This window comes from Trachemys scripta, chromosome 2 (assembly GCF_013100865.1).
Source record: "Trachemys scripta elegans isolate TJP31775 chromosome 2, CAS_Tse_1.0, whole genome shotgun sequence".
Taxonomy (NCBI): Eukaryota; Metazoa; Chordata; order Testudines; family Emydidae; genus Trachemys; species Trachemys scripta.
Window position 1 is genome coordinate 210,867,465 of NC_048299.1, and position 13,222 is coordinate 210,880,686.

The window sequence follows — 13,222 nt, forward strand, 5'->3', positions numbered from 1 at the left end:
AGGGTGCCATAAAAAAGATGGAGAAAAGTTGTTCTCTCTTGTGATAGAGGGCAGGACAAGAGGCAATGGGTTCAAACTGTAGCATAGCAGATTTAGATTAAATCTCAGGAAAAACTTCCTAATTGTAAGAACAGTAGAACAGACTGCCTAGGGAGGTTGTGGAAGCTCCTTCACTAGAAGTTTTCAAAAAGAGGCTGGACAGCCATCTGTCTTGGATGGCTTAGATAACAAATCCTGCATCTGGCAGAGGGTTAGACTACTAGATGATGCCTGTGGTCCCTTCAAACCCTATGATTCTATGAATCGCACTTGGGAACTGTTAGTGCACAGTCATGGAGTCCACAGTCAGTCAGTGTGCACCAGCCTGGGGCACTGTAAATGTACACCCCAGCTTGCCGTGCATGAGCTCTCCATCTAGACAAACCCATTTGCAGAATAGAGGCTGTACAGAACCCTACTGGGATGTGCCTCTCAATGTAGTAAATCAACCCTTAACATTAATTCTATTTTAATACTTAGTAGAGGCGAGAAAAATATTTGGAGAAAATGACTTTCCAACAAAATGTGACTGTTTACAGGTTTTCTTTTGAAGCCATTCTACAAAATTTCAAAGTTTTCGATGCAATTGCACATAAAAATATTCTTGATGTTCATGTGAATTTGAACATGCGATATTCACTTAAATTAATTTCAAGTGATGTTAGTTGACTGTGATTGGTCACACACTGGTTCAGTAGGGCCTGGTCCACAAACAGGAGGTTTGTTTGTTTTTGGTTTTTAACTGGTATAACTATTTGGGTTAGAAGTGTAATTTTCTTTTTATCTGAAATCGCTATCTGAGTTCAACTCTTAACATTGAAATAGTAATGCCACTACCATCTTTTCAGTGAATACACACTATCTGGGCTTTTCTGGTGGTTCACTGCTCAGACTGAGAGGCTCCTTCTCACAACTGCTGTTTATTTTTTCCTTTTATTTTTAGCTTGTTTCCTCTTTTGAACCGGCAATTGTGAATGAGAAGTAGGGACACAGCCTATACACCTAAATCACTCCAGTTATTACCAACATTTGTAATTTATCTGGTAGGATTTAACCTACCACTTTATTAAAGAAAAATTTCCCATAGTGCTTCTGATAAGCATAAAGTTTCTGGGACTGCACACAGTAGCAATAAGAAGCAATAAATTCTTTGCTACCACTTCACACTAGCTGTTGGAGCTGGCTTAGAGCCACAGCAGGGTCATGGTTAGAGCTAGTCCAAATTTTTTCATAATCTCTTTTTCAATTATAATTTTTTGACCAGAATGAAACTTATTTTGATCAAAATTTCCCATTTTGTCACCCAAAAACCAGAAACCAACAAGTTTTTCAGTATAAATTAATGGGGCAGTTTCTTTTAAAAAGTTAACTTTTCAGTAACATTTTTCAATATTTTTTTAAAATATTTTTTAAAAACGTTTTTTTCTTTTAATCAAACATCTCCAGTGTTTTTTCCACATGAAATTACAAATAAATGGAAATGTTTAAATCTATAGAAATTTCCTGTGAAAAGTAACCGGCATTTTTAAACCAGCTCTAACGATGGCCATTCCTTCACCTCCCTCCTGATGGGGTTTCTAATACTGTTTATGTGAATCCTTGTCCACTGGGACCAAAATTGTGTCTTGCACCAGTGTAATGTAAAGAGGCTCCTCCTCTGTCCGCCTTTTTGACTATGCATAGGACTAAGAGCTTGTGTTTATTGGAGAAACAAACATCATTAAGGCAGCATCCTTCTTGATACTGGATGGTTTTAATTAACAAAAATATTAAGGATTGATCAGTTGTTCTCCATGTCTACTGAAGGTAGCACAAGAACTAATGGACTTAAACTATAACAAGGGAGATTTAGGGTTAGATATTAGGAAATACTATAAGGGCAGTTAATGTCTGTAATAGGCATCCAAGGGAGGCTGTGAAATCCCCATCGTTGGAGGTTTTTATGAACAGGTTGGAAACAGCTGTCAGGAATGGTCTACATTTACTTGATTATGCCTCAGAGTAGGGGGCTGGACTTAATGACCTCTCAAGGTCCCTTCCAGCCCTACATTTCTATGACTCTATAAATGTAGATGTCTTTGATCACCTATCCTTCAGAAACTTTACACCTAATTTTCAAGTTTACGTATCATGGCCTCCTATGAATGGCTAGCTCTAACAAAGCTAATTGGAACACCAATTACAACCAAAACACTGTAATTACATTACTAATTCTGATGAGTTATGCAGTGGCAAATAAGTGATCTGAATAAATTACAAGAATTTCTCTGTCTCATGACTTTTTCATGATGAACCACAGCTATTTTATTTTCTAATTAAGATAGAGGCAATTACAGAGGATAGTCTGTCACTGCATAGAATGAAGCTGAGTCATCATCATCATCATCTTGTAAACTGCACAATGAGGGTTAAGTTGTCATTGAGCTTACACAACTGCTGCTCTCATACAATTCTAGTTAATATATGCAGCACACTATGCTGAAAATGTGGCCCTGAGTGATTGGCTACCATCAATTTAAAAATAGGGTCACCAATTTTGGTTGGATGTATTCCTGGAGGTTTCATCACATGACATAAACTTTAATTAAAGATTAATCTTTAATCCCTGGAGATTCCAGGACAATTCTGGAGGTTTGGCAACCTATTTAAAAAGGAGGCACATTTGTAAGGGGGACTGGATCATCTCTGTGCTTGAAGTAGTGGTGTAATAGTGTAACTCTGCCATCGAATGAAGTTAGAGGAGTCTTCTTCTGTGCTGCTGGAGGTAATAATGACGTGCTTGCTTTAAACAGAACCTTTCATCTAAGGTTCCAAAGTGATTTACAAACATCGATAAGTATTGCCTCCATTTTACACATGGGAAAACAGAAGCATAAAGAGATGAAAAGCCTGGTTCTACTACCTTTATTTGCCTTGTGTAGCACCTTAACCTGTGAGAAATGCCTTTTGCTACAACGGGGTTTTAGTACCATAAGGTACTACTAAAGTACTGTACTGAGTATTGGTGGTAGAATTGGGCCTTAAGTAACTTCACTAAATTTAACCCAGTGAATTAGTGGCAGAGCCAATACAGGAACTGGATCAGACTCCCCCTTCCCAAGTTTCAATCAGTGCATAATGAGCATTACTTCAATGCCAAGCACTAGTTGCTGAAGTAAGGACACCTAGGGTGTGAGCCACAAAGATACTTGGGTCCTGCTCTTAGACATAACTACGATCCATGAAACTCTGCTCAGCTGCTGCCTAACCCTGTAGGCACCTAAACTCACTCGTTGCCTGTGTTTTTGCATCTGAATGTGCTGAGAGACAGCCTACGGGATAGCGACCCTCAGGAGAGTTCACACAAAACAGCTGTGTTGGGAGGGGATAGGGTACTCACCCAGAATGTGGGAGACCCCTGGGTCAAGTCCCTCTTCCTCCTGAGGGAGAGAAGGGAGTTGAATAGGAATTAGCCCTCTCTCAGGGGCGTGTCCTAAACATTGGGCTACGGAGTAGTCTGATGTGAGGCTCCATCAGTCTCTCCTATTGAAGTTGTTCTCCTTTAATTGAATAAGTAAATATTAATTGGGCTAGTGACAGAGCTGGAATGATTCTATAGCCTAGTGGTTAAGGCACTCACCTGAGAGGTGGCTGATCCCTGTTCAAATGGGAGAGTACCCTGCCCACTAGGCTAAAGGTTATAAGGGAGGTCCTCTTCTCTTTTGTTTCAGGCCCTGCACACAATTTAGGCAGCCGAACATCTATCCCCCCTAGTTCGTGACTTGCATGCAAAGACAGGTGCCTTCCTGCAGCCCAGCCTTAGGTGCCTATCTCCATAAGAAGGGCAGGGCTTACCACACACCTTTCTTGTCAACATTTCCTATTGACTAGCTTAGACAGCTCTTGCTCCCTCCCCCTCCCCCCCAGTGTGCTGGCTTTGTGGATCATACTGTAATGTGCCTCTCTTCCCCCCATTCATTGTCTAGATGCCTAGGTTTTGTGGATCACAATTTTGTTCCTGTGATTTTTCTAGATGCTCAAAAGTTAGGTGCCATGACACTCAGTGTCAGAATGCCTAAGTACCTTTGTGGATCTGGGCCCTATATATATATAGCCCTTGCCTTAATACCCTCTCCACCTCTTCATGTAATTAATAGATATTTAAGTTTATTTGCTTATCACTCTGATTGTGAGTGGGTCATTACGGATGTTACTAGAAACGAGGTATAAAAACAAATACAGTGGCTTGTGGAATAAGTCGATGGAAAATGGAAGTAAGAGTAGTCTGCATTTTGTTAACGCCTTCCACCTGAGTTCATCAAAGCTCTTCACAAGCACCATTGAATTAAGCCTCACAGCACAACTATGAGATAAGGAAGTTTCATCATCTTTATTTTACAGATGAGGAAACTTAGGCATAGAGCGGTGTTTTCCCCAAGGTCACATAGGAAGTTGGTGCCACAGCCAGATGTACCATCCAGAGCAGCTGGTTCCCAGTCCTGTGTTTTCCTCCCTAATAGAGCTTTATGAATAGAGGACATCTCTCTGAATTTTCAACACTGGATCAATGATGAACAGCTTTCTGTGAATATTCATATTAATAATTTGAGCTTTAAAAATTGATTGTCTTCACCCAGCTGTACCTGCCATGCAGAATGAACCTTTATGGGAAGTCCGAAAGTATGACGGCAGTACAACTGGTCATCAAGATCCTGCCTAGGATCTGGTTTCTGAAAGAGCTCCCCCTGGAGTCTGGTTAGTAAGCCACCAGAAGAAGATAACTGAGATTGAGAAAATAAATTCAGGAGGATGAATTCTAAGTAAAGGTACTTGACATTGAACTTTTGCATGGGTAAAATCACTTGGGAACACCATATGATCATTGTGCAAATAGTGTCATTTATATCCCTGCATTTTATGTAAGGTTTGACGGAGCAGTGGAAGTGAGGGCACTGGGGGCTCAGAGCAATGATTATGGCATTTTAATAAATGCCATATGTACTAATTCATACAGTGCACCAGAGTCTTCTGATGAAGTAACTGCTATGCTTACAGTTTCACTAAAACTACTGTTATCTAAATGTCACAAATCAAATCTAGCTAAATTACATTCTCATTTATGTCATCTGATTTTTATACTTGCTGCAGGCATATTTTTCTGATAAGGTAATGAAACTATAACATTGATGATTTGTTTCAGCATGTCCTTTCCCTTCAAATGCACAAATATTTCTGCAATACTTCTAGGATTATGGTATTTCTTATTCAATTTCTTGGCCAAGTTCATTTGCCCTGAGCAATATTTTTCTCTTTCCTTTAATACTTAACAGTAACATAGTTTTAAAAACAAGAATCATAGATACTTACCACTTGGCTTAGATCATATCCCCAAGGAAGAAAGAGAACTCCTGTGTTATATTTTTCCCAATGTGAAAACATAAAGTTAAGCAAGACAATGCTTAAAGATATATACATTGTGTGTACAGAAGTCCCAGTCTTTCCATTATCACGTGAGCAGATAGAAAAATAAGAGAGGATGAAGATGGAGGTAGCCCAGCTATCTAGCCCATGGTCAAATAACTCCCCCAAAGGGCTACTGGACTGAGTCCTTCGAGCATGCTTCCCATCTATAGAGTCTAGAAGTGGGGGAGCAAAAACAAAAGAAATATAATTTTGTTAGATAGATTTCATACTACTGTATGTAATAACATGGGGGAAATGTACTCATAGACCAAGAACAAATGGAGTTCTGCTCCATCAAAACTTTAGTCCTGCCCATATAGCATTGACTTCTGCCCTCATCTAAATATTTTTCTGTTACAATTCTTCTTCCTCACAAGCTTTGCCAATAGACACTTGCATTCATTACCCTGTCTCCCAATGGCCTCCCTGATATTCCGTCAAAGCACTATAGACCCAAGTCCTGCAGGAAAACATTCCTAACAGAGGGGAATAAATAACCCTAAATAATTATGTTCTACACCAGGGTAGGCAAACTTTCTGGCCCGAAAGCCACATCTGGGTGGGGAAATTGCATGCAGGACCCTGAATGTAGGGCTGGGGCAGGGGGTTGGGGTGCAGAAGAGGTGCGGGGTGTGGCAGGGGGCTCAAGGCAGAGGGTTGGGGTGTGGGGTGCAGGAGGAGTTTGGGGGATGGGCTCCAGCCTGGAGCCACTTACCTTGAGCAGCTCCAGAGTGGCAGCAGCGTGCAGCGGGGCTAAGGCAGGCTCCCTGACTACTCTGGTCCCGCACCACTCCTGGAAGTGGCCAGCCCATGTCCCTGCAACCCCTGGGGGAGAAGGGGCAGAGAGCTCTGCGTGCTGCCCTCGCCTGTGGGTACCTCCCCCAAAGCTCCCACTGGCCGCGTTTTCCCATTCCCAGCCAATGGGAGCTGAGGGGGGCGGTGCCCGCAGGCGAGGGCAGCACATGGAGCCCTCTGCCCTCCCTTCCCCAGGGCCCACAGGGATGTGGTGCTAGCTGCTTCTGGGAGTGGCACGGGGCCTGGGCAGGCAGGGAGCCTGTCTTAACCCTGCGGCGCCATGGGGGTGCCAATCCCGTGGGCCAGATGCAAAGCCCTGACGGGTCAGATCCACCCCACGGGCTGTAATTTGCCCACCCCGATCTACACAATTTTACAAATCTAACCTGATTATTCTAATGTGCAGATAGACTAATCCGTTTATTACTTTCTTTAATTCTGGGGGAAAGATTTTTTTGTGTGTGTTAAAGTCTCTGAGTTAGAGTTAAATACTCATGAAAATATTTGGGATGAAGGGGCGGGATGGGTTATTTATTTACTTATCACTTGCGAGGATTCGGATGGCTATTTGCTGGCTGAATCCTAGTAGCATCCTATAAAAAGAATAAATAATGTTTCTCTTGATCATATATTGTCAAGTCTAGTTGCTGATTTATACATACCAGTATCTTATGTTCATATCTATAGACATTTTCAGTTCATTTGTGGTGTTATTCAAGGGAGAACTTGGATCAGGACACAGGAGAGAGACTGTTTCCCTCAAATAACCTCATGAGATCTTAAATGTCTTGAAGCCAAATGACCAGGCCTAAGTGACCTGCTTTTTTGTCTCATGTTGGTGGATGACACCTCCCAGCTGTATATTACAAAGTCATAGCATTTAAGGCCGGAAGGGACCACCAGATAATCCAGTCTGCCCATCCATATATCACAGGCCACTAAACCCCACATCAATTACCCCTGAATTGAGCCCAACAACCAGAATTAGACCAAAGTATTATAGCCCTGAAAAGACCCAACTATCATGTGTCACAGGCACACGTAGGATGCATCAGTGCCTGAGGTCCCTGTAATGGCAGGGAAATGATTTGGTGACATACTCAGATGATCATTTCATTAAATCATTAAGGCTGTGCAAAGAATGATCGTTATGAAATAAAACACTTCTAGCAGTGATGATGATTGGTCAGGATTATTAGCCAAAGCTACCTGATCATCAACTTCCAGAAATGATCATGCCAATCATGTATTGTGCTATAGAGCTACAGAAATCCTGGTCAGTATATAATCTTAGCACAAATTTCAGCAATAGAGTAGAAATACTGAGGCATACACAGAGACATACACAAATCTAATCTGGTGTAAAACATTAATATGAAACTGAAAGGTCAGAACATGGTTAGAATGTTGCCATGAGCACAGGAGCAGCGCCAGGGTTTTTGCCGCCCTAGGCGGCAGCGCTCCTCCACAGTAATCGGCGGCAGCTCCTCCTCTGAAGCTGCGTTCTTGGTGGTGGGGATCCTTCCACTCCGGGTCTTCGGGGCACTTCGGCAGCGGGTTCCAGAGCGAGTGAAGGGCCCGCTGCTGAATTTCCACCAACGACTCGGAGCAGAAGAAGCCCCTCGCTGCCGAAATTCCGCAGAGGGCAGCGAAATGCCGCCCCCGACATCCTGCTGCCCTAGGCGACCGCCTAGGGTCGCCTAGTGGAAGCGCCAGCCCTGCATGAGCAGAAAAGGCAGCAAAAAGGGAAATCCTAGATTAAACTGAATCATTAAATGCACCTCAGACCAGACCTATAATGGTCATATTGTCTTTCTGGACAGATACTGGAGGATCAAGGGAGTTGCAGCATAGACAAAACTGCTCTGTGTCTTTTATTTCCCCTAGTTTCTGTAGTTGTGAGTGCCTGGGAGCTTCTTATAGAGTCAGTGGTTAAGCACCAAAGATTTCCATAAGAACCATCACTAGTATGCATGCGGACAGGACTGTCTGATGTTCATGGTCAATCTTCTCGAGGAAAGCCTGTCTAGAGTAGTCAGGAGGGCGTTAAACTAATAATAACAGTGTAAGATAAAAATAGGGTAGATATGAACACTCTGTGCAAAATTGAAATGTTGCGAACAAAATTAATCAAGGAAGCCAAGGACATGAAGAGAAGAAATTCTTTAATTGCCTAGATACCAATGCTAAAAGCCAGAATAACAAACAAGAGGAATTGGAATTGCTCATAAATTTGATGTAGTTGCTATTACAGAAATCTGGTGGGGGTGATTCACACTACTGGAATATTAAAATCAATGGTTATAACCTATTTAGGAAGGACTGAGATGACAAAAGGGGAGGAGGGATAGCACTCTGTCAAAAATGGCATTACCTGTTTCCAATTCATTGATACCTCAGAAGAAAATGATCTTGAATGCTTAAGGATCAATGTCCTAACAGATAAAGCATAAGATGCAGTATTAGTATGTGTCTTCTGCAGACCACAAAATGACACAGGGAACAGAACGATCACCTCCTTACACACCTATTTATGATGTGTAGGAAAAAAAACTGTGTGATCATAAGGGACGTCATTTTGAGTGACCTATATTGGAGGTATCATGCTCCCAGAACTAAAAGATCCTTGGAATTTCCAAATATTATAGATGACAATTTCCTAATCAAAAAGTGTTGCGTCCAACACGGAGAGATTCTATATTAGATCTTGGCTTGACAGATAACAGGGAACTGATCACAGAACTAAAAATTAATTGTAATTTAGGTATTATCATGATTTGATAATATTTATAATGTGCAAACAGAAAAAAGTCCAAACAAGAGAGATACACACTTTCACAAAGCTGAAAACAGTTATGAGCCAAATCAACTGGGAAGAAGAATTTAATCAGAAAAATGTGAATGATGATTGGAAATTGTGAGTTTATTTTTATATATATAACAAATGGAAGAAAGGAAGTTAATAATAATGAATATAAATCAGAAGCTAGGAATTGTAGAAAATTGACAAGGGAAGCAAAATGGCACAAGGAGAAATTTATTGCCAGCAGAGCTAAGGACAATAAGAAGGAGATTTTTAAAGATACTAGGAACAAAAATAATCTCAACAATGGTATTAGTGCATTACTAGATGAAAATGGCATAATTATAAATAATAATCCAGAAAAGGCAGAAGTGTTCAATAAATATTTCTTTTCTGTATTTGGGAAAAAACAGATGACATAATCATATCCTATGACCACACTCTTTCCATTCCACTTGTATCTCAGGAGGATGTAAAACAGCAACTATTAAAGATAGACATTTTTTAAAATCAGCAGATCTGGAAAACTTGCATCCAAGAATTTTAAAAGAGTTGGCTGAGGAACTCATGGACCATTAATGTTCTTCAAGAAGTCTTGGAAAACTGGAAAAATTCCAGAAGACTGGACACAAGTTAATGTTGTGTCAATATTTAAAAAGGATAAATGGGATATCCAGGGTAATTATAGGCCTGTCAGTCTGACATCAATCCTGGCCAAGATAACAGAGCATCTGATACAGGACTCAATTAATAAAGAACTAAAAGAGGGTAATATAATTAATGCCAAAAAACATGGGTTTATGGAAAAGAGATTCTGCCAAACTAACTGGATATCTTTTTTGATGAAATTGCAAATTTGGTTGACAAAAGTAATAATGTTGATGTAATATACTTCTGTAAGGCATTTGATTTGGTACCTCATAACATTTTGATTAAAAACTTAGAATAATATAAAATTAACATGGTACACATTAAATGAATTAAAAGCTGACTAACTGATAGGACTCAAAATATACTTGTAAATGAGGGATCATCATTGAACAGGTATGTTTCTAGTGGTGTCCCACAGAGATCAGTTCTTGGCCCTATGCTACATAATATATTAATGACCTGGAAAAAAACAAAAAATCATCACTGATTAGGCTTGCAAATGACATACAAATTGGGGGGTGGGGTGGTAAATAATGAAGAGGACAGGTCACTGATTCAGAGCAATTTGGATCACTTGGTAAAAGGAAACAATATACGTTTTAATATGGCTAAATGTAAGTGTACACAGCTAGAAACAAAGAACATAGACCATATTTACAGGATGGGGGACTCTGTCCTGGGAAGCAGTGACTCTGAAAAGGATTTGGGGGCTGTGGTGAATAATCAGCTGAACATAAGCTTCCAAAGCAATACTGCAGCCAAATGGGCTAATGCAATCCTTGAATACATATACAGAGGAATCTTGAGCAGGAATAGAGAGGATCTTTTACCTCTGTTTGGCACTGGTGTGACTGCTGCTGGAATACTGTGTCCTGTTCTGGTGTCTACAATTCAAGAAGAATGCTGATAAATTGGAGAGGGTTCAGAGAAGAGCCTCAAGAATGAATAGCATTAGAAAAAATGCCGTATAATGACAGGCTTAAACAGCTCAATCTATTTAGTTTAATAAAGAGATGATCAAGGGGTGACTTGACTCCAGTCTGTAAGTACTTACGTGTGGAACAAATATTTAATGATGGTCTCTTCAATGTAGCAGAGAGAGGTATAACACAATCCAATGGCTGGAACTTGAGCCTAGACAAATTCAGACTGGAAATAAGGCATACATTTTTAACAGTGAGAGTAATTAATCACTGAAACCACTTATCAAGGGACATGGTGGATTCTCCATACCTGGCAATTTTAAAATCAAGGCTGCATGTTTTTCTAACAGATCTGCTCTAGGAATTATTTTGGGGAAGTTTTACGGTGTGTGTTATACAGAAGGTCAGACTAGATGATCACAATGATCCCTTCTGGCCTTGGAATCTATGAATCATTCTTAAGAAAGGGCAAATGTTTAAGACAAAGCTATCCCATTCTGAAACATTTTGCCCCACTAAAATAATACTCCCAAAGGTAACAATGAAATTATTTTTTTATGAAAGCCGAGGACTGTAGCCAGTATCACCGACAGCAATGTCAGTACTTTCCCAAGAATATGTTTTGGTGTTGTCATGCTGCAAAAAAATTGTGCTTGCATTTGTAAGGGAGATGAGCTAGTTATCAAGCCTGCAGTTTATCAATATGGAAAGTTTCAGAATGTTGGTTTAAAAATACATCCTACGGGTGTTAAACATTTTCAGCACATTATCAAATACCTATATACCTCTACCCCGATATAACGTGACCCAATATAATACGAATTTGGATATAACGCAGAAAAGCAGTGCTCCAGGGAGTGGGGGGGGGAGAGGGGCAGGGCTGCACACTCTGGCGGATCAAAACAAGTTCGATATAACGCGGTTTCACCCATAACGCGGTAAGATTTTTTGGCTCCCAAGGACAGCGTTATATCGGGGTAGAGGTGTATTTCAGTACTTTGGGAATAGGCCAGTAATTTATTCACAACCTTTTAGTGTTTTAATTACAATATACTGGACAAAACAATATGTAGATATGAGTTATGCAAATCCTCTTTTCATACTTTACCTAAAGCATAAGCACAAAAGGTAGTACAAGCACCAAACAGCCATACCCATGTTGGAACAATTCCAGGACTGGCACCTGCAAGATATGGGGTGAGTGGAGGGGTGGGAAGGAATAACAGTGGTTATAACTAATGAAATCCACCTAAAAGTCTTGTGTGCAATAGCAGATGTATATATGTGTATGTGCATATCACCATTATGTGAAAAAGAATTAAAACAAGATATTTTTGTGAACTGGAAGCAATGTGCACCATCAGCAATCTATATTAATTACACTTCACTGAATTTAGTGGGATAATGGAGGCCCAGGGTATTTACAAGTACGTTCATATTGTAAAAGGGAAAAAATATACAATAGATTATTGCAGCTGAAGTGATTACAACATTGTATGAAAGTAATGAAAATAGGGCAAAAATCTTCATTCAGGTTCTGTGCAGACCACTCATCAACTAATTAGTTAATATTTGTGCAATGCACTGTGTCATTTTTAAGTTCTTAGTAACATATTGTTCTTAGTAACATAAATGAGATCTTTGTGCAGTTTTACTGTACAGATCAGAGAGGAAAACTTTGCCCATAGGCTAGAGGGAATATAGTAGACATAGTTTCTCTTGATTTTTGGAAAGATGCTTGATACAGTGATTCTTGATATTCTTGCATTTAAACCGGGGACAAATGTGAATTGTATAGAACTACAAGATGGCTACAAAACTGCTATTTTTTTTAATCCTTGTTTATTTAGAGCATTAGGTCCCTGCCCAAAAGAGCATGCAATCTAAATTAGACATAACCCGGTGAGGGTATCCCAATAATAAATGTTCATATATACAAACCTTTTCAGTTTTCTTACAGTCTGGCTGGTGCAGCAGGAAGCACAGCACCAGGTACAGAAATAATGTGCAGCTCATTTAACACAACCCAGGCAAATGGCTCTGTGGTCAGTGTGGTAAATGTTGTTCTTCCCAAATTGGTCTACAAACCCAGGCAAAAATCCATTAGTACAAATTGTGATTGTTGACGTCATCCTTGAAATCGGAGTGAGTGGTATTAGTAATTCAGTCCATTATACAGATACGTTTGGATTTGGAGCCTGAGAAAATGTAGATCTAAATTTGTCAGGGGAGAGCAGGTGTTTTGAATCCGTTTCTGTAGTTTTGTATTTGGCCTGAAAAAGACTTGAATTTGGAGGTGAAACTCACTTATTTTGATATCAGAAAAGAAGGGAAATGAATACTGGTCTGGACACAGATCTTAGATATTATGGTCTCTGAGGTAAATGAAAAAACTCTATGGAAGGCATGGGTTTTTCTTTTTTATTATCTTATTTATGAACGACTATGGCATTAGAATCCTGTGATAGTGCCTGATCCTGCACCACTGAATTCAATGGGAGTTTTGACTTTAATGGGTACAGGATCAAACCCATAGTGTAAAATTTCAGCTAAATGACCTTCTGTGAGT

General features: G+C 40.1%; 1 protein-coding gene across 2 annotated transcripts in view; it reads right to left on the reverse strand.

The window, feature by feature from the left end:
- The window catches only part of LOC117873463 (ethanolaminephosphotransferase 1-like), an 82,903-nt gene that overhangs the window by 39,887 nt on the left and 29,794 nt on the right, over positions 1 to 13,222 (reverse strand). Inside the window, exons 4-6 of one of the 2 annotated variants that reach the window (XM_034762889.1) lie at positions 11,762 to 11,836; positions 5,386 to 5,654; positions 4,662 to 4,799 (exon numbers count right to left, since the gene is read on the reverse strand). In XM_034762889.1, the coding sequence (XP_034618780.1) occupies positions 4,662 to 4,799; positions 5,386 to 5,654; positions 11,762 to 11,836 (482 nt within the window). The remainder of the gene's footprint in view (positions 1 to 4,661; positions 4,800 to 5,385; positions 5,655 to 11,761; positions 11,837 to 13,222) is intronic. The other variant, XM_034762888.1, reaches the window with a different exon arrangement.